This window comes from Carassius carassius, chromosome 25, assembly GCF_963082965.1.
Source record: "Carassius carassius chromosome 25, fCarCar2.1, whole genome shotgun sequence".
NCBI classification, from domain to species: domain Eukaryota; kingdom Metazoa; phylum Chordata; class Actinopteri; order Cypriniformes; family Cyprinidae; genus Carassius; species Carassius carassius.
Window position 1 is genome coordinate 3,950,983 of NC_081779.1, and position 21,272 is coordinate 3,972,254.

Sequence of the window (21,272 nt, forward strand, 5' to 3'; positions counted from 1 at the left end):
CAAGAACAGAAATCCAAATTGTGAGATAAAAAGGTCACAATTGTCATTTTTACTTTTTTATTCTGTCATGGAAACAAGGTTGCATAGTAACCAAAAGCCATGAATGTTGTAATTTTTGTTGATATCAGCTACCATAGGGTCACCATCCACATCCAACCCCAATCCACTGGAGATCAATTTCATATTGAATTTCTGCATATAGAGGATCCTATTTTTTTCTATTGTAAATCCTATAAGATCATCGCTGGTCAAACTTTGTGACATGGATCTAATCACTTGGGTAAGACATGCATGTAGACTGTACGATGATGATACCTATTGACTTGTAAGTTATGACGCACATTTCTATAGAATAAAACGTCATTAGCATGCGCTAGTGGTAAACAAAAAAAAGAGCATAATGAATCACACTTAGACAGTTGTAGTTTTTATCTGTGCTGAAAAAAAGAGGAAGGAATAAGAGCTTGAGGTAAGCAGTTTTGTTTTAGCGCCATGTCGTGTTTTTACTGGTTGGTCAGTAAACATGGGTCGTAACTGCAAACACAATATGCAATGATTCATTTACATGAACTAAAATTAATAAATGCTGTGTAAGTATTGTACATGTTAACTAATATAGTTATGTTAATATGTTAATAAGACATGACATGAGTAAAGTATACACATATGTAATATAATTTCATTATCTTGGTATTTGACAGTTCAAAATAGAGACCAAACTTAATTGCTGTAGTTAAAGGCATTTTTAGATATTAACAGTCTGAATGTGACAGTGATATGGATAGTGTCCTTAAAAGAGTTGTGTGATTCAGGTCCATGTACAAACAAAACTCTACACATCATTACAATTATGGAAGCTCTGTAACCTTGTCCTTTTTTAAGTTAAATCCTTAAATCAAGCATTATTAAAAAGTTTACTCTTATCTACATTGTTGTTTCACTTTAAACAAAAAATGGATCTAATATGAAAATTTGTAAATGTAGAATGTGCCATGCTTGTCCAATATTACTGAAGGCCTTTAGTTGCTTTAGGTAGAACTGAGTGTAACAGGCTGTGAATCAAATCATTTGCTGCATTCGGAAACTAGAGAAAAACAGCAGATGGAAACCGTCACAGTGATCAGGAATGTTTGGGGGATTTATCAATGAATTAGTGGTTTTAATAAAAGTACTAAGAATTTGACAATGGCAAGTCACTGAATACAGCTAAATAAATCTATATAAATTACCAACAGCTATGGTTTTTGTTTCCAAGTAAAAAACATACATGCCGTAATTTTTTTAAAGGCCATATCAGGAAATAGAGACTGTCATCTATCATTTTCTTTTGAATATACTTTCACAAAATATTGTGACCCTTAAGAGCTCTTTAAAGTGTTCAATTATATTTTTCGGCTGTAATATATCTGATCAGCTCAACACTCTTCCTTCTGTCTTGTGTTCATTGTGAAGATACATTTCACCAACAACATTTCTACAAAATCTGCTGCACGCCTGCAGTGGTAAATATAGTCATTTTGATTCCGAATAATATTTCGGATCAATTTTGAGAAGGAATCATGCATTTTAACATCACAGATCTATAATTCTAGAATATATACAACAGAAAGACAGACATTCACCACCTGCCCCTTTCTGTGAAGTTTATTTATTTTAAAGAATCAAATTAAGATTACAATGTATTAAAGGCAATTAATATATACAAATATTTACATCATTTAGATTTAGTAACCTCAAATCAAGGAAAATATCTATAGTTTACTGTACTGTACTGTACAGAGGTTATTTTAAGTTTTGCAGGAGATAGTTTTCCATGACTTGTTACCCTCTGAATTATTTCATATTTTATTTCCCACAGAAATAGTCTTTCTAGAAACATCTCATACAAAAGAGAGGACTGCTATACTATACTATGACTGACTGTACACACATTCAAAAGTGTCTCTTTTTTCACAATCAATACTGATATCACAAAATCCTACACACGTGCAAATCAATGGCTTTCTCTGGTTTTGTCACCAAAGAGAAATGTATAGATTTTACAATTAAGTTCTGAAATCGACATGTCATCTTAAAATGAACAAGGTGAACATAAAGTGTGATGAAACAAAAACTTTGCAGATGTGATTAATAAGGAACCATGATATAAATGAAAGTAAAAGTCGTGACATTTGCTAAGTATGGTAACCCATACTTGGACTTGGTGCTCTGCATTTAACCCATCCAAGTGCACACACACAGCAGTGAGAAGTGAACACACACCCGGAGCAGTGGGCAGCTATATATCCAGCGCCCGGGGAGCAACTGGGGGTTCAGTGCCTTGCTCAAGGGCACTTCAGCCATGGCTATTGAGGGTGAAAGAGAGCACTGTTCAACCCCCCGTACAACTCCTGCCAGCACCGAGACTGGAACCTGCAAAGTTCGGGTTACAAGTCCAACACTCTAACCATTAGGCCACATCTGCCCAAAATCAATCCTGTCACCGAAATCTATGATCCTGTGTGTGTGTGTGTGTGTGTGTGTGTGTGTGTATGCTCTTGTTTTTGTGACATATCAGGACACAACTCTGTATAATGACATGGGTATGACACAGGTATAACAAGGAGAGGGTGACTTATGAGGACATAACCCATGTCCCCATTCTTCAAAACGCTTATAAATCATACAGAATGAGTTTTTTTGAGAAAGTAAAAATGCACAAAGTTTCCTGTGTAAAGGAAACAGGTCAATTTAGCTCAAAGGGAATCATTTAAGATTTTAAAGGGAATTTGAACAGAATCACTGTTTCACGGCTGGTCACTGAGACGCCCTGCGATTCACTGAACGAGCCGTTTAACATCAAATCTGTGCTGGATATTAATATCCAAAGTATAGTGAAAACACTATCAATTAGCACAGTAACAAGATCGTCAGTTTAAGACATTAACTTGTAAGCACAAAACACAGCATACTTCTCTTTTCAATATGAATAAGGCTTTATTAGATACATCTAAGACATATAAACTAATCTAACACATAAACTTTTAAAGATAAAAGGTCACAATTGTCATTTTTACTTTTTTATTCTGTCATGGAAACAAGGTTGCATAGTAACCAAAAGCCATGAATGTTGTAATTTTTGTTGATATCAGCTACCATAGGGTCACCATCCACATCCAACCCCAATCCACTGGAGATCAATTTCATATTGAATTTCTGCATATAGAGGATCCTATTTTTTTCTATTGTAAATCCTATAAGATCATCGCTGGTCAAACTTTGTGACATGGATCTAATCACTTGGGTAAGACATGCATGTAGACTGTACGATGATGATACCTATCGACCTGTAAGTTATGACGCACATTTCTATAGAATAAAACGTCATTAGCATGCGCTAGTGGTAAACAAAAAAAGAGCATAATGAATCACACTTAGACAGTTGTAGTTTTTATCTGTGCTGAAAAAAAGAGGAAGGAATAAGAGCTTGAGGTAAGCAGTTTTGTTTTAGCGCCATGTCGTGTTTTTACTGGTTGGTCAGTAAACATGGGTCGTAACTGCAAACACAATATGCAATGATTCATTTACATGAACTAAAATTAATAAATGCTGTGTAAGTATTGTACATGTTAACTAATATATTTATGTTAATATGTTAATAAGACATGACATGAGTAAAGTATACACATATGTAATATAATTTCATTATCTTGGTATTTGACAGTTCAAAATAGAGACCAAACTTAATTGCTGTAGTTAAAGGCATTTTTAGATATTAACAGTCTGAATGTGACAGTGATATGGATAGTGTCCTTAAAAGAGTTGTGTGATTCAGGTCCATGTACAAACAAAACTCTACACATCATTACAATTATGGAAGCTCTGTAACCTTGTCCTTTTTTAAGTTAAATCCTTAAATTACATTGTTGTTTCACTTTAAACAAAAAATGGATCTAATATGAAAATTTGTAAATGTAGAATGTGCCATGCTTGTCCAATATTACTGAAGGCCTTTAGTTGCTTTAGGTAGAACTGAGTGTAACAGGCTGTGAATCAAATCATTTGCTGCATTCGGAAACTAGAGAAAAACAGCAGATGGAAACCGTCACAGTGATCAGGAATGTTTGGGGGATTTATCAATGAATTAGTGGTTTTAATAAAAGTACTAAGAATTTGACAATGGCAAGTCACTGAATACAGCTAAATAAATCTATATAAATTACCAACAGCTATGGTTTTTGTTTCCAAGTAAAAAAATACTTGCTGTAATTTTTTTAAAGGCCATATCAGGAAATAGAGACTGTCATCTATCATTTTCTTTTGAATATAACTTTCACAAAATATTGTGACCCTTAAGAGCTCTTTAAAGTGTTCAATTATATTTTTCGGCTGTAATATATCTGATCAGCTCAACACTCTTCCTTCTGTCTTGTGTTCATTGTGAAGATACATTTCACCAACAACATTTCTACAAAATCTGCTGCACGCCTGCAGTGGTAAATATAGTCATTTTGATTCCGAATAATATTTCGGATCAATTTTGAGAAGGAATCATGCATTTTAACATCACAGATCTATAATTCTAGAATATATACAACAGAAAGACAGACATTCACCACCTGCCCCTTTCTGTGAAGTTTATTTATTTTAAAGAATCAAATTAAGATTACAATGTATTAAAGGCAATTAATATATACAAATATTTACATCATTTAGATTTAGTAACCTCAAATCAAGGAAAATATCTATAGTTTACTGTACTGTACTGTACAGAGGTTATTTTAAGTTTTGCAGGAGATAGTTTTCCATGACTTGTTACCCTCTGAATTATTTCATATTTTATTTCCCACAGAAATAGAAATGAAATGAATGAAAATATGGAATCCCAAGTTTACAGCAATACGTTAAATTGCATAAACATGAACAGCCATAAATCACTTAATGAACCCTCGCATTGAGTTCCTCAATGAGGTTAAAATTATATTAGATACACCAGCACAAATGTCTGAAGGTACATTGCCTGAAGGTGTCGCTTTGTTGTCGCTGATTGGCTGGAAGTTCAGTAGTCGTTGAAGTGACGTCTTGGTCTTGGGGAGCCCTGGTTGGTTGTGGGCTGAAGGTGCAGAGTTGTGTGCTGAAGTTGAACGTACAGACGAGGTCAGACTGCGTTACAAAACTTAACTCAGAACACGAAACTCTCAAACGGAAAAGATAGGTGGTGTTCCTTCTCATCGTGGCTAAGTAGCAGCAGGCGTGCAGGCTGAAGCACGCTGGAACCGCGCTCAAAGAACAGTGATGACAAACAGCATGGCTAAAAGCTAAAGCTAAGAAGCAAAAGCTAAAAGCTGGCATGACTGATAGCCAAAGCAAGGCTAGAACTAAAAGCAGACATGACTAATAGCAGAAGCATAGCTAGAGACTAAAAAGCATAGCTAGATACTAAAAGCCATATTTTATGGTGTCCTGGGAATTTAAACTGGCCTGTTGGCCACACCTCAAAAGTTGTCTTGACCAATCAGATATAATCTTGGCTCGGGGGTATCATAAATCATGTGTTTATCTTACCAAGCATGTGGTCCGAATTTTCCCGCTCTTGCAGGGTATAATTTTGGACATGATTCCTATAACACGAATATGATACATTTGATAAATATTTGATTGTCAGGCCTAGTTCAAGCAAGCAGTTTCAATTACGTAGATACTAGACATGACTATGTATCCTTAAGCTATCCCATAGTTATTAAAAAAACATACACAATAAGTGAATATAAGATGATAGTCAAATGTGTGGGTTACATATAAATGAATATGGAGTTAAGCGATGGACTGATTCATTTATAAGTCCTTTTGAGTTCATCCTGGTCCATATATATGTACAAAAGACAGTTTATTTGCCATTCTCTTCACAAAGACTTCTGTGGAGAGACCGGAGGTTCAAAGCCCCTTCCCCCTTAGGAATTTCAGTCTGGTTCTGTTAGGTGGGGGAAGTCCATGGAAGTGTTTACCTCTCATGGGTTTACATGTGATGTCCAGCGTTGCATTTCAATTACGAACAACAAATTTGACAAATCTCTTCTCCGAATTTAAATTGTCAATAATTGTTCTAGTGGTGTTAATGTTGAAAGCTGTTCTGTGAAAGCTTTGGTTGGTTGGTAATCTTGCTTGGGACTTGTAGCACAGAATGTTTTATGACTTCCTGAGGAATTCGGCTCGTGTTTCAAACACAGCCCTGATCGACTCTTTAATTTGTCTGGTTCGAGTCATTTCGGCTACACCTGTGATGGTTAGGGTTAGGTGTAGGGTTGGTGAAGGGTGATAGAATATACAGTTTGTACAGTATAAAAACCATTACGCCTATGGGATGAACCCACTTTTCACAAAAACAAATGTGTGTGTGTGTGTGTGTGTGTGTGTGTGTGTGTGTGTGTGTGTGTGTGTGTGTGTGTGTGTGTGTGCGTGTGTGAGTGAGAGAGAAAGTGTGTGTTTGTGTATTGTAAACAAGATGGACAGCAGGATAATCATCAAATTTACCTCATCTCTTGCACTCATCTGGTCTCCTAAAATGCCAAAAACATATTATATTTAATTGATTTCACATGACTTAAACAGTTGCAATAATGAATAATAATAATAAAACACTTACATCTTTATGTTTTTGTATCTGAACGAGCTGAGCTATTTGAACCGTCATCAGACGCTAGAACAGAAAACACAAATTACAGTATCATGACAGTACAGCTACATCACAACTGCACAATTCTTTTTTATTAGATCTGTTTAAAGAAAAATAATTTAGAACTATGCATATATTTCAGCATACTCTTTGATTTTACATAGGAATATAAACATATTACTATTAACCATATCATGAATGACAGAGTCCATTTGTTATTAATAAATATATCAGATGGAGATTATGAATAACTTACCATTGACAGGTTTAAAGCCTGAAAAACAGAAATCCACAAAGATGAATTATTAGCAAACAAATGTGTAAAACATATAGTGTAGTCAACAGTGATAATAATATCTGAGTTTCTCTCACCTTTCTTTTTCTGATAGACCTTATATCCAGCAACAGCAGTGACAATCAACAGGAAGACACCAGCAACAGCAGAAAGAATGATGCCGATGGGGACAGAAGCTGAAGAATCAGATCAGGTGAAAACATCTGGTTATTAAAGACTCTGATAATCTTAGAAATTGGTACAGGTTTCAGCAGATACAAAAACATCATCTATGACTGTGATATCTGCAGTACATTAGCGCAGTCTAATCAGAGACTGGCAATAGCAAATTATTTCCATTAACATTTTTAAGGTTCAAGATCTACTCAAGACAATCACTCTTACAATAGTGAATCCGTAAATCTTACCACCTTTCAAAATGCTTCTGAAGGTTTCACCCTGATGCTCCACCACACAGCTGAACTGGTTCTTCTTCAGCTCCTCAGGTGAAACTTTGATGGTGCTCGTCCTCTGAAAGGTCCCATCCTCATTGGGAAGAAGTTCACCAAGATACACATCCTCATGATGCTCTTGTCCATTTTTCTGCCAGGAGATTGTTACTCCACTGGGGTAAAAACCTGTAGCATGACACGAGACTGAAGACGAGGAAGACTTCTGCAGCAGAGACACCTGAGGAAAGACTGAGACAGAGAGAGAGAGAGAGAGAGAGAGACAGACAGACAGACAGACAGACAGGCAGACAGAGAGAGAGGATTAATTCACATTTATTGTTACAATTGACTTATTGCAGGAGATTTACAAAAACTCAAGCAAAAATTAAAATAGATAATTACTTTCTTTCCCCTTTTTTTTAAACCTCAAGATCAATTATCATGCAGTGTACATAATACTTAATTTATTAACCATAGTTCACTAAACTTTGGTAGAGATTCCACCATCTTGTAATATGCATACTCCACCCTAATTCGAGAAGCTACCAAACCTAAAAACATAGGCACAACGCTTATTGACCTTTGCCCCAACAGTCTTTTTCTTTTCTTCCAAATAGCCAATTTTGCAGTGCCAAAAAAAGTGTATTAAACTGTGACATTTTTCTTTTGAACTGAATACTTTGGCCCGAAAATGAACAATTGAAAAGAAAAATATGCACCCAGGGACAAAAAACAATTGCTTAAAAAAACAAAAACATTAACCAATCGTGAACACTGCAAAAAGAGATGAAAAACTGACTCCGTCTCAGAACAAAACTGGCACCCACCCCAACACTAGGATTGAGGTGTACCACGTCTGTTTGTAGCGTTTGCCCCATGTACAATCCTCCACTGGAGGTCACCTGTCCACTTGTCAATCGGACATTTGTGCAGGGTACGCCAGCTGCCTTTAGGAGAAAAATCAGATCCAAAGAACTGTGTCCATCTTGTTGAAGAAACTCCCTTCAAAGATTGCATGTTGGAGACTTTAATACATATCAAATAGAGAGATTTCTTTCCAGCAGAATCAAAACTTTCCAGAACTGGTGTTTTCAGAGTCAGTAAACAGCTTTCATCTTCTACCAGTGGCGGACTGGGACAGGAAATCAGGCCGGGAATTTGACTCCACCCCAGGCCACCTCTGTTGCTGCAGTCACCACCACCCAATTCATGTTTCCACCAGACTGCTAAACTCTTTGGATCTTTCAGTTGTTTGAATTGGGTTATACTTAAAAAATAAATCAAACTATCAAGGCATACACTGTCTCTATCATCTTTCCTTAATCCCCCTCTCTCTCACTCTGCACATTGAGTTTCTATGCAGATAAGCACTTTCAATAATCTATATTAATTACCCAGCCATCAATTGTATGTCCCAATGATCACAGTCCTACTACTGATGACCTTATAAATCATAAAAGCACATATTTTTCTAAGAGTATAGTCAGCATGTTTAGGTTTGCTTAAACTTTACCTGAAGGTTCCTGCTCTGACTCAAAAGCTGAACTGTCCACCCTCTTGTTCAACAGCAGGAGCACTAGCAGCACTAGTGCTACTGTTGCTTCCTTTGTCACCTTCAAAATAAATAAGCATTGTACACTACGCTACATATTGTAGGCTAGAAATGGAAAATCAATTTCTGGTCAATTTTGGCACTAAAAAAATACTGTATCCCCATATGTAAACAGTGTGCTAGTTTGTCATTAAGATGCTCTTTTAAAAAAATCTATCATTATATACATTTGTAATATATATATGTAATTTTTTTTTTATAGATTTTATCTATTGTAAGTCGCTTTGAATAAAAGTGTCCGTCTGCCAAATGATTATGTAAATATTAGGGTGGAACAGTTCAACTTTTTCACAGTTCGGTTTGTTTCACGGTTTTAGAGTCACGGTTTCGGTATAGTTGTATGTGCTATGTTTATGGAAAAACTATACTTTAAAAAAAACAAAAAATATATATATATATATATATATATATATATATATATATATCATATTATTAAGAATATTCTAACTACAAGCAATAGCACAAACAAATACAATAGAGTAAAGATACAAATTAAAATAAACTGACTTTCAGGTTTTGCATTAGTTTTTAGGTACAGAAATTAAAGTAATCAAATATAAAACAGCATTGCATTTTGGACTATAAATTAAAGATTATTCTTTATTAAAGTAAAAAAAAGCTTTTTAATCAAGAGCAGTGAGTGATTTCTTTGTTGTTGCTGTTCGATTAATATAAAGACTGTCACTTTAAGAGAATGCACTGATCCAGTGTTCGTATTAGTACTGAACAAGAGTGAATGATTTGTAGGTTTTTTTTTTTCCGCTGATGTTGTAATGTCTGGGAATCCAGAATGCGCTTCCATCAACAGAAACATATATTAACTGAACCCTGTTTGTTTTACGTGTTATTTATAGTAAACCATATTACAGATGCTTTGTCAGATTTAAGTTGAACAGCGGTCTCAGCACGTTTTTTTAGTGAACCGTGCCACCCCTAGTAAATATAAATGTAATTCTGACCGACCTGCTCCCTTACTGGTGAACATAGCTGGGATTTTGCAGCAACTTGCTGCGTCTGTGGCCAGTGCTTTTCTCCTTTTTATACGTTCCGTCTCTGCTCCTCCTTTGCATTTACGCTCCATTTTATTGTGCGATTTTCTAAGATAAAGCCTGCCTCTGGATATAGCCAATTAGGCAGTGCTTCGCTGATTGTTGGTCATGTGGTGGTGTGTGTCATTTTCACTCCGCGATCGCCTGATTCACACATTCATAAGACCGTCAATTAATTCGCAGTTGCATAGCCTATTGCACTTCAGCCTGATCGACTCCACAGTGGCAGCTGGCAGGCCAGAATGACCGTCAGGCCACCGGGAAATGTCCCGGTGCTCTCGATTGCCAGTCCGCCCCTGTCTTCTACCCAGTCGCCCACAGCCATGCTTACACTGATTAAGGAAAAAAGATTACCATACCCCTCAACCCATGCAGTGACCAAAACTCTTCCCCTATAGAACAGCTGGGGTAGCAACCATTTCCAGCGAGACAATCGGGTACACACTCTTTCCTCTAAACCCTCCAAATTTAACTTTTGAAACTCACTTTTCCCAAAATAAATACCTAAAATCTTTAAAGGTGCCCTGTGTAAATATTGAGGTAAAAATATCCAAAAAATGACCTACTTGCATCAAAAGAATGAGAATAAATAAGGGCGATGATGTCATTAAAAAAATTTCAAGTTATAGTGCTGCAGAGATATCAACCTTAATTAGCATTAGCATTACTAGCCACGGCCCGACAGGTGTCGTAATACCAGTTTCGGCCATGGGAGGCAGTATGCGGGCAACATAACCACCAGCCAACCTGCAATACACGAATAACTCGCACGGCTTGTGGTTGTACCTTAACCTGATGTCAATCGTGTGGAAAGTACAGCCCACTACTTCATTTCAGTTCAGGGAAGAGAGCGGAAGGATGGCTGAAGCCCTTGGCAAGAGACCCCTACCACCACCACCCGCTACAGGGAAACAACCGCGCTCGGAATCACAAATCAAATCCGATAAGAAAAGGAGCCAAACCAGAGTAAACATCGGCACTGCTTTCCATCGCTGGAGAAAACTGATGGACTTGAAAGAAATGAGGTTCGACTCCGAACTTGCAACATTTCTTTTGGATTGGTAAGTAAGATGCTGTTAGTATTTCGCTAGAAGTTTGTTTTATATGTTTGCGTATTTTTTTTGGGAAGTTATAACATAGAAATGTATCGAAAGCTGTTCGATAAACGTGCTAATGTTAGCGATGGCTAACCGTAGCTGCGTTTGTTACTATAATAGAGATGATCGGTTCACGTGCGCTAGGCATCTGCCGTGTAACATTTACAAGTGCCAAAATGGTATTGTTTCAATTGCGTAATAAAATTGACAGAATCTGATATTTTTTTATATCATAACTAACCTGCTCTGTCTAGTCTTTTGGTCTCCGTGTCCTCTTTGCTTCGTGGTTTTTCTGTGCGTGAGAAAATTGATGTGTGGCGTGAAAGCGTGTGAAAAGAGTCAATTGCGTGTGTCTCACGGTGAATGCTTGAGAGTTGGCAGCTCTGGTTACGTTGGTTGGCGCTAGCTTGGTCAACATCAGCTGTCTGATGTTGACAGAATGCTGTCTGTCAAATTAATTTAATTCAAATAATGTGTATATACAACTCAAAATGTAATATGAACAAAACGAATATGAACATATTCACTGGTAAAGGTGAAGGGGAGTAGCTTGAAGATGTCATGTTTCAAAATCACTTGACATCACCCAACGTTCCTCTGGAGGCAAAACGTCCTCTTAGGCTTCAGCTATGCTCTAGGGTTGTTGTGAAGGTGGGGGCGGAGCATAGAGACTATGCCGTTTCTCGTTTTTTACTCTAGAGTAGACCAATTCACTTTATTGAGGCATACTGCCCCCATCTGGCATGGAATGTGGAGTATGACTTGATTTTTTTGCCAGACATGACAGATGCCACTTTAAACCCTCTTTTTTTCATGGAAGACCCCCTGGCAACTGTGGAGGCTTTTCATAAGAAAACTGCCCAGCCCAAAAGGCTGTTTTCATACACATTAAGTGCACTAACCAGGGCCTTAATGTCTCTTTCGTGATTAACAAACAATGTCACATCATGAGCATAAGCACTTACAGTAATACTTGAACTCCGAGATAAACCAGGAAAAAATAAACCAAGACAAAGTTCTACATAAGTTAAAAAGAAGAGGCTCAATGCTATAAAGTTGCCCTGATAAAGGACAGCCTTGTCTGATACCCCTTGAAACTGGGATTGGTCGGCATAGCCCAACTCCTTTCTTAACAATGCAAGCAGCACTGGAATACAGCAATTATCAGATTACTATCAGAGCCCTTTATAGACCTATTTACATATGCTTTACTTCTTGTGAATGTGCAAGTTTATTTATGTCTTACAAACTGGTCCGTGAAGGAGACTGAATATTTAATAAATATTTATTAAAAAAACAGCTCTGACATATTTGTCAGCTTTCCTTTTATGTATGTCATCAAGGCAAAAATGACAATTATACTCCTGTAGCTCCAGTGACATTCAGTTCTGATGCACTGCGCATGATCTGAAGTTTTTTTTTGATACATAGATGATGAACATTTAAATAGAAATGTGAACTGGATTGCAAATGGTTTATTTAAACAGAACTTTCAGAATTTGAAACTGATTGGATTTGTTAATATTGACAAAAAATATTGCATGTAAACATATCCATCTTTTGGTTTATACTAATAGGGATGGACACTCTTCTGGCCTCATGTTTGTGTTGGTGTAGTGTTACTATATGATAAAAATCCCTCACAAATACCAGATATTCATGTTAATATACAACAACAAACAACAACGTAATGTATACTTATATCTTAAATGTGATTCGAACACCCTCTTGATGTCCTGCATGCATTTATATCATGTTTTAGTTTTGAAGCAAGTGAATGCAGACAGAGTATAAAGACAGAGAGAGTAAAGGAGATACAGTCACATTTAACCAAACTGTTTGTTGTATACAACTTTTCTGTTTCCTGGTGAAAAGGTAAATGCTGTAACAATGAATGCTCACTATGCACTGATTATCAAAGCAACTGATATTCCTACCTTTTCTCTCCAGAGTTTCCTTCCCATATCTCACATACTTCTGCACCCAATCAATGCATGTGTTCTCCAGATATGCTTTCCAGTATTCTGCTAACTGTCTTTCATCAGTCTCCCATTTGTTCTTGGTAAGGACAGCATGATGACTAGCAGCAGTCCAGGTGAGGGTGCTCTTATCCAGACTGAGGAAATCCTCTCCATCATAACCATACTGATAGTATCCTCTTTTGGTGCCATCATCATCCAGCTCACAGCCGTACATCAGCTGCCATGAGTGAACACCTGAGAAGAGAAAAACAACATGATAAATCATACTCACCATTTTTAATTTCTTCTCATATAATCTTAAGACTTGATAATTGAGCAGAATTTACACCAAACCAAACATCCACATAAATGTTACAGCAATTATAGTTAGCTTATGGACCGGTTGGTACTAAAATATGCTAGTATTCAAAAGAAGTGAATAGATGAACATCATTATATATAATGTGCATGTATGCAGAGTTCACGGCAGTAAAATATTTGACAGCTGAAGGTTATTCAGTAAAAGGTGAAAGTAAGACTCAACACGAGCTGTTCTTTGCATAAACAGTGTCCAGTGCTGCTGCTGATTAAACATATGAGCATAAGAAACATGTTTGAGAGAACATGGTTACAGTGCAGATGTTATACTGAAAGAACACAGATCAAAGTTTGTTTCTAAATGTGTGCTATGGTCACAATGATCAATGATCGTGGTATACATTTCATTTGTTTTTGTTTATTTCTGTTGATCTGTAAATAACTCCAGTGTAGAGGAGAGAATGGAGACAGTATTGCTCTATCTGAGTAATCTGGAACACCACACAGAGACAGAGAGACGACGTGAAACGTATCACGAAGATCCTGTGATTCATAGAAAATTTTTATTTGAGAAATCGGCAGGACGTCCCGTCAGATCAATTAATCTCATATAAACCATCTCTGCTCACACATTTCACTTTTTTCCCTCTGTTTCTAAAGCAGAACCAGTTCATTTCTTACAAAAGAAGAACTAGATTAAAAAAAACTTTATGTTGCTTGAGAAAGCAGTTTAAGAAGTGTGAAATTTGAAGTAGTTTTAAATTTGGATTGCATTAAAAGCTTGAATTTAACCTTATTTCTATTTTCTCTAAAATCAATGTTATATATTTTTGTTCAATAATATTTTTAGGTTTGTATTTTGAGATAATTTCATGGTACTAATTCATATTTATGCACTAATTATCTATTTGAATCATTGAAACGAAAACCATTTTTTTTCTAATATTTATCACATCTAAAGCATCTCTGTTCACACATTTCACTTTTTCTCCTCTGTTAGTAAAGCCGAACCATTTCATTTCTTACAAAAAAGAACTAGATGAAAAAGATTGTCAAGACAAACTTTATGTTGCTTGAGAAAACAGTTTTAAAAGCATGAAGTTTTGAGTAGATTTAAATTTGAATCACTTGCTTGAAGTTTGAACACCTGAAATGTAAAAAAAATTATATTCACTAAAATCAATGTAATATATTTTTGTTTAATAATATTTTTTATTTTGTATTTTGAGAGAATTTCATGGCACTAGTTAATATTTATGCTAGAATTGTGATAATTTTTTCCCATTGAAAAAAAAAAAAGGTCTTCTTCTGGGGAGGACTAGCCAAGCCCTTCAAGTCCCTAATGCCATTCTGGCACCCCGACGAGACGCTGGAGTCAGTTACATCGACCTGGCTCTCCAGTTGAGTGGCTCAAGGAGGCGACGGGTGCCGCTCACGAGTCGCAGAGGTGGCGGTGGCTGCTCAGAAAGCACCAGAGGCGGCGGTGTCCGCTCAGGATCCTGGTCCTGCCCTGGGATCCCACCACACTAGCTCTGCCTCAGTCCCCAGGTCCCCCTCCAGCACATGGACCTGGACAGCCACTGGAACGTCTGGAATCCGTTCCTTAGGGGAGGGGTCCTGTCACGACTCCCTCTCACTACCAGAGAGCCCCATCTCCCGGACTCATTCACCTTAACACTTCACACCTGGTTCACTCTGCACACCTGTTGCATTCACTCACACACTGACACACACACCTGGTGCCCATTGTCAATTGGTATATATTCTCCACTCTCACACCACTCTGTCTGGCTGTATTAATCGTTATTGGTTTACGCTTGGTCACTGGTTTCATGTTTGCATGTCGGCTGCGTCCGCTCTTGTTCCCTGTGGTTTGTTTCTGTTTTGTTTTTGCCGTGTTTGCCTTTTTGTTCCTGTTTATAATTAAAAGATAATTTCCCTGCATTTGGACCCAGACCATGTTTCTTCATGTGATTTATGAGGACACAAATTTGTTTAATGACATGAGTAAGACACAGGTATAACCTTATTCGTAGATACCTCATTAACGACTGTTTCTGTATCTAAATTTAAAAATGCAGAAAATTAGGTTTAGGTGTAGGGTGATAGAAACACCTAGATTTTTTTTCAGTATAAAAACCATTATGCCTATGAGGAGTCCCCATAAACCACATACAACATGTGTGTGTGTGTGTGTGCGCGTGTGTGTGTGTGTGTGTTTACATTTGAATGTCTTGTGAATTGGAATTTGAACAGATTCTCTACAAGATGCCCTACAAGCGATGACTCAGATTCATGAGTTTATTTGATATTTTATCAGAATTTTTATTAAAATATTCTTGGGGAAATTTTTTTTATCTGGACATAAATGTTGTCATTTTTAAGTAAATTATCATGTGGTGATTTGAGGGAAATGACTGAGTTAATTGAGATAATACTCTCAAATGTACCAGAGATCAAAAAGGGATCTCGGAGATGGAGAATAGAAACCCACTGGCGCTATGTTGAGCATATTATCTCACGAGTCAGCTGTCTGACTCTGAGTGGCCATATAAGTTACTTATAAGTAAAATGTTATTTATTTGTAGATTATCAAACAACAACTTGGAAAACAGACAAAACAGAAAAGGCAAGAAGCATTATTTGAGGAAAGGGGCATGCTGATATAATAGGCGCAGACCTGTAATGGAACTAACTTTACACTGAGCTGATGCAAACTCCGATTTTTGTGAAAAAGTCTAATTAGGAAAATAACAGTAATGGCTTCTTGATGAATTAATTTATTATGAATCATTTATTTTATTTTAAATCAATCTGTCTCTCTTCACTGGGTTCTGTGTGTCTCTGAGCTTCAGTACAGTTCATTATTCATGATAAACAATGAAAGTCCAGCTTAGACTGTAGTTCTTTACCTGCAGCTCATGTGTGTTTATGTGGACTAGTTTGTGCTGGTTTAGCTGGTGAAGGAAGTTAATATGAGGTTTCTGCTCACTGCACTCTGATCTAGTGAGTGCCTCGCTGTCTACATAGAGAGCTGATATTTGAAATATTACAAATATCACTATACAATGAAAAAGACTGAACTGAACATTTCTGTCCTTAGTGGATATTATTAGTGTTTATTTAGCAAACACATCTTTAATACTGATAAAATAAAATAAAAATAAAAGATACTTTAAATGGTATGGAAATGGTAGCTGTAATTTACAGGTGCTGGTCATATAATTAGAATATCATCAAAAAGTTTATTTATTTTACTAATTCCATTCAAAAAGTGAAACTTGTATATTATATTCATTCATTACACACAGACTGATATATTTCAAATGTTTATTTCTTTCAATTTTGATGATTATAACTGACAACTAAGGAAAATCCCAAATTCCGTATCTCAGAAAAAATGTATATTACTTAAGACCAATACAAAGAAAGGATTTTTAGAAATCTTGGCCAACTGAAAAGTATGAACATGAAAAGTATGAGCATGTACAGCATGTACAGTTGGTGCACCTTTTGCCTGAATTACTGCAGCAATGTGGCGTGGCATGGAGTCGATCAGTCTGTGGCACTGCTCAGGTGTTATGAGAGCCCAGGTTGCTCTGATAGTGGCCTTCAGCTCTTCTGCATTGTTGGGTCTGGCATATTGCATCTTCCTCTTCACAATAACCCATAGATTTTCTATGAGGTTAAGGTCAGGCGAGTTTGCTGGTCAATTAAGAACAGGGATACCATGGTCCTTAAACCAGGTACTGGTAGCTTTGGCACTGTTGGAAAATGAAATTTGCATCTCCATAAAGTTGGTCAGCAGCAGGAAGCATGAAGTGCTTGGCCCTCAGAAAACACAGTGGACCAACACCAGCAGATGACATGGCACCCCAAACCATCACTGACTATGGAAACATTACACTGGACCTCAAGCAATGTGGATTGTGTGCCTCTCCTCTCTTCCTCCAGTCTCTGGGACCCTGATAAAATTTACTTTCATCAGAGAACATAACTCTGGACCACTCAGCAGCAGTCCAGTCCTTTTTGTCTTGAGATGCTTCTGACGCTGTCTGTTGTTCAAGAGTGGCTTGACACAAGGAATGCGACAGCTGAAACCCATGTCTTGCATACGTCTGTGCGTAGTGGTTCTTGAAGCACTGACTCCAGTTGCAGTCCACTCTCAGTGAATCTCCCCCACATTTTTGAATGGGTTTTGTTTCACAATCCTCTCCAGGGTGCAGTTATCCCTATTGCTTGTACAGTTTTTTCTACCACATCTTTTCCCTTCGCCTCTATTAATGTGCTTGGACACAGAGCTCTGTGAACAGTCAGCCTCTTTTGCAATGAACTTTTGTGTCTTGCCCTCCTTGTGCAAGGTGTCAGTGGTCGTCTTTTGGACAACTGTCAAGTCAGCAGTCTTCCCCATGATTGTGTAGCCTACAGAACTAGACTGAGAGACCATTTAAAGGCCTTTGCAGGTGTTTTGAGTTAATTAGCTGATTAGAGTGTGGCACCAGGTGTCTTCAATATTGAACCTTTTCACAATATTCTACATTTCGGAGATACTGAATTTGGGATTTTCCTTACTTGTCAGTTATAATCATCAAACTTAAAAGAAATAAACATTTGAAATATATCAGTCTGTGTTGTTATGGGTATGGGTGTGTTCCTTTCTTGGTATTTGGTTTTGTTTTTTCCTCGTGTTGCAGGCGGCCGCAGAGATACAGGACACCTGACTCCCATTAGGAGGTGGAGATAAATATCGTGGTTTCATGCAATGAGGGAGGCACGGAGAGTTGACATCATCTCCGGTTGGCCTCGGGTTGCCTCGTTTTGGGATCGATCGTTGTCTGCATTTTGTATTCTGTAAACCCCTAGATCTTGTAATAAATATTAATTATATTAATTCAGTGGTGTGGCTGTCCCATCTTTGTTGCGGTTACGAGCTGCCGTAACAGTTTGTAATGAATGAATATAATATACAAGTTTCACTTTCTGAATGAATTATTGAAATAAATCAATTTTTTGATGATATTTTAATTATATGACCAGCACTTGTATCATTAGTATGCAAAATAGTCAAAACTAGGAACCACCCCCCACCCCCGAACCTCCAGGAGAGATATTTCACTGTCAAGTAAAACTAATGGCTTTGTCTGTGTGTTTAGGTGGGTTTGTGATAAACTTACCTGCTGACTGGTTGAAGTGTCCCTTCATGTTTTGGATGACGATTTTGAAGATCTGATGTGCTTTAATATCAATCTGAGCCTCTCTGTTCCAGTACTCTTCTCCCACATTCTGTCTGATCCACTCTGTCTTTGGCACAGCTTTATTTGTGTTGCTGTCAAAGTAAAAAAACTGCCCTTCATCGACCAGACCAACTGCAGTGAACTCTGGGAAGTCATTGATTCCAGAAACACCAGTGTAGAAGTATCTCAGAGAGTGTGTTCCTGTGGACAGAGACACAAACAGAGAGTATATCAGTCATCTCAATTAGACATCGCCACGTAAAACCTATTCAGAATCCACACTTTAAGAGTTACATCAAAACTGAAATTCACAATTAGGCTATATTAAAATAATTTTTTAAAGAAAAAATAAAGAAAAATGACACCCTGATATAGCCTACAAAAGGACTGTTTATTATGTTCATTTTCCAGATCTTCCTTCCTAAGTTACCTAAATTTACATTTGAGACCTTGCCAGGTATTGTACTAAAAATATAGCAAGATGTAGATAGGGTAACTTTCTGTAACCTATTGCATTTCCAAAGTAACCTTCCCAACACTGCTTATGATGAATCTCTTGATGTAGTAAAGCATCTGCTAAAGCAAAAAATACCCTATGACAAACAGTTTGTTTTTCTTCCCAGTTGATCTTTGGGTCTTCCAGTTCCATTTGGATTGTTATTCTGGTGAAATGGGCCTTTTTCCCAACACATAGTAAGATAATCAGAAAGCTATAAAGTTTATTCCAAATTAATAATAGATTAAAGTGTAGCAGGTTTATTATCAAATAGCTCGTTATCGGTATCTGGGAAGAAAACTCTTCTCGGGTCAGAAATAAAACTGATACTCTAAAATATGTTTTACATTTTCAAACTCAAACCAATAAATATATTTGTAAGCTACAGTAGCTATATGTTATTTATTTATTTATGTATTTATTTATTTATTTTATTACGCGCGCATATTTTGAAATACACTCCAATTCTCCCGTTTCTCGGTATAAATATTATTATTATTGAATATTGTTTATTATTAAAATGTTGTTATTGTTATTGTTATTATTATGATTAATAGTACAGGTAAGTCAGTTTTTTTAGCAAAGAATAATGTAATCAGAATATAACGTCGTAGACAAACATGAATTGGATACGTTTAAAGTATGATCTTTAGGATATTAAAACATTAAAATATATAAAATATCGTTTTTGAAAGTGTCAGTAAAACGAATATTTGAATTTAAGTGGGCTGTTCATGTAACGTTAACGGTTTATTTCAGCGTAACAGAATAACTCTCAAAAAACGTTAAACTATAGCTGGTAAATGAAACTAAGTTACTCACTAGCACAGGCCAGATGAGCTCCAATGAGCATAAGCACTACATGCCACATTATTTCTTTTCCCTGAGAAATAATTCCTTTCAAAAAGGAAGTAGAGGATTTAATTAACACAACTGTCACAGACAGATCGGTTGTCGCCTGTGAGCTGCTAAGTTAGTCTCAGACTCAGACAATCACGCACACCGACCGCTGGCTAAACGTCTGATGCATGTAGGACACAAACGTGGAAACACTTCAGTTTCAAGTCGTCATCGGATTGGTTGAATTATTTAGGATTTCCGTTTTTATAAACATTAATAAACGATTTATAATAATTAATGTACAATACAAACGTTTATGTACAAAAATATAGTATTTAAACACTAAACATTTAAAATTAAAGTTAAAATAAGCAAAAGTATAAAGGAAACGTGTTTATGACACCTTCTTTACGACTAACTGCATGATTACACGTGCAAGGAAAAAAAAACGCCTAATAAATTGGCTCTGAAATTCTAGCCAATAGATTTTCTCTACAATTCTGACGTCACGAGTTACTATGCGTTATTTCATGCACTGGGTCTATCATAGACTTGAAATACAAAAATAGTAATTCAGTGTTTATGGAATCATGTGAGACATATGCCTGTGTTAAAACTGAATATTTTCTCATTGGTTATATGTTTTCAATTTTTGCTAATGTAATGCACTGAACTGCTTGTCAAAATGCTGTAAAATGACTAATATGCACATGCTGTGTTATGTTTTTGCTTGTTTTTTTTAACAAACTCTTATCCCATGTTTATCTATTTGTTAAATCATTTTTCTCAACTGTTTTCAGAATAACGTTTCTTTATTTTTTCTTTGTGTAATTTTTAAACTGATGTCAACATTTAATAACAGCATAACAAAACCAATTGTCATTATTTTTTATTATATTATGATATTATGTACACAGACCAATATATTATTATAATTGTCATTGTTAAATTGTACACACATACTTTTTACTAACCTATATATATATTTCTTGAGAAACAGGCCATAGCAGATCTGTGCATTAACCTGAAAAATGCATGTTGTGGTTGAAGATGACACCATCAGTGTTAATAAATGATTGTAACTATTTTCAACCTTTTTGTAAAAATCCTTAAACTTTTGTTAGATTAAGGTTTGCTGTACAGTCTTCGCCATTTTTTAAAAAAGATATGCGAATAAACAATGCATAAAACCACACTGGCTACACATGTTTGGGTAGCAGGACCTCTTGATTTTATTTCTCTGTGTCCTTATCTGCACTCTGTTCCGACAAACCACGTGATATCACA

General features: G+C 36.5%; 1 protein-coding gene across 2 annotated transcripts; it reads right to left on the reverse strand.

The window, feature by feature from the left end:
- Positions 1-1,613: 1,613 nt before the first annotated feature.
- LOC132103947 (H-2 class I histocompatibility antigen, Q9 alpha chain-like) lies at positions 1,614-20,194 on the reverse strand. 2 transcript variants are annotated; one of them, XM_059509045.1, is made up of 10 exons: positions 19,968-20,194; positions 18,590-18,850; positions 13,074-13,352; positions 7,355-7,627; positions 7,025-7,123; positions 6,909-6,926; positions 6,623-6,676; positions 6,255-6,536; positions 2,092-2,707; positions 1,614-1,962 (listed from the first exon to the last, which is right to left on the reverse strand). In XM_059509045.1, the coding sequence occupies exons 1-7, from the start codon at positions 20,014-20,016 to the stop codon at positions 6,627-6,629; spliced, it is 1,029 nt and encodes a 342-aa protein (XP_059365028.1). In that variant the 5' UTR covers positions 20,017-20,194; the 3' UTR covers positions 1,614-1,962; positions 2,092-2,707; positions 6,255-6,536; positions 6,623-6,626. The 2 variants fall into 2 exon arrangements, with proteins under 2 accessions (XP_059365028.1, XP_059365029.1); XM_059509046.1 differs by lacking the exons at positions 1,614-1,962; positions 2,092-2,707 and having other exon boundaries at positions 6,386-6,536; positions 7,358-7,627; positions 19,968-20,193.
- Between the last annotated feature and the right edge of the window lie 1,078 nt (positions 20,195-21,272).

Coding starts and splice junctions, on each gene's coding strand:
- LOC132103947 (XM_059509045.1), bottom strand. CDS start 20,016: ATGTGGCATGTAGTGCTTATGCTCATTGGAGCTCATCTGGCCTGTGCT. Junction 18,851..19,967: donor AGCTCATCTGGCCTGTGCTA/GTGAGTAACTTA, acceptor CTCTGTCCACAG/GAACACACTCTCTGAGATAC. Junction 13,353..18,589: donor ACACTTCAACCAGTCAGCAG/GTAAGTTTATCA, acceptor TTCTCTTCTCAG/GTGTTCACTCATGGCAGCTG.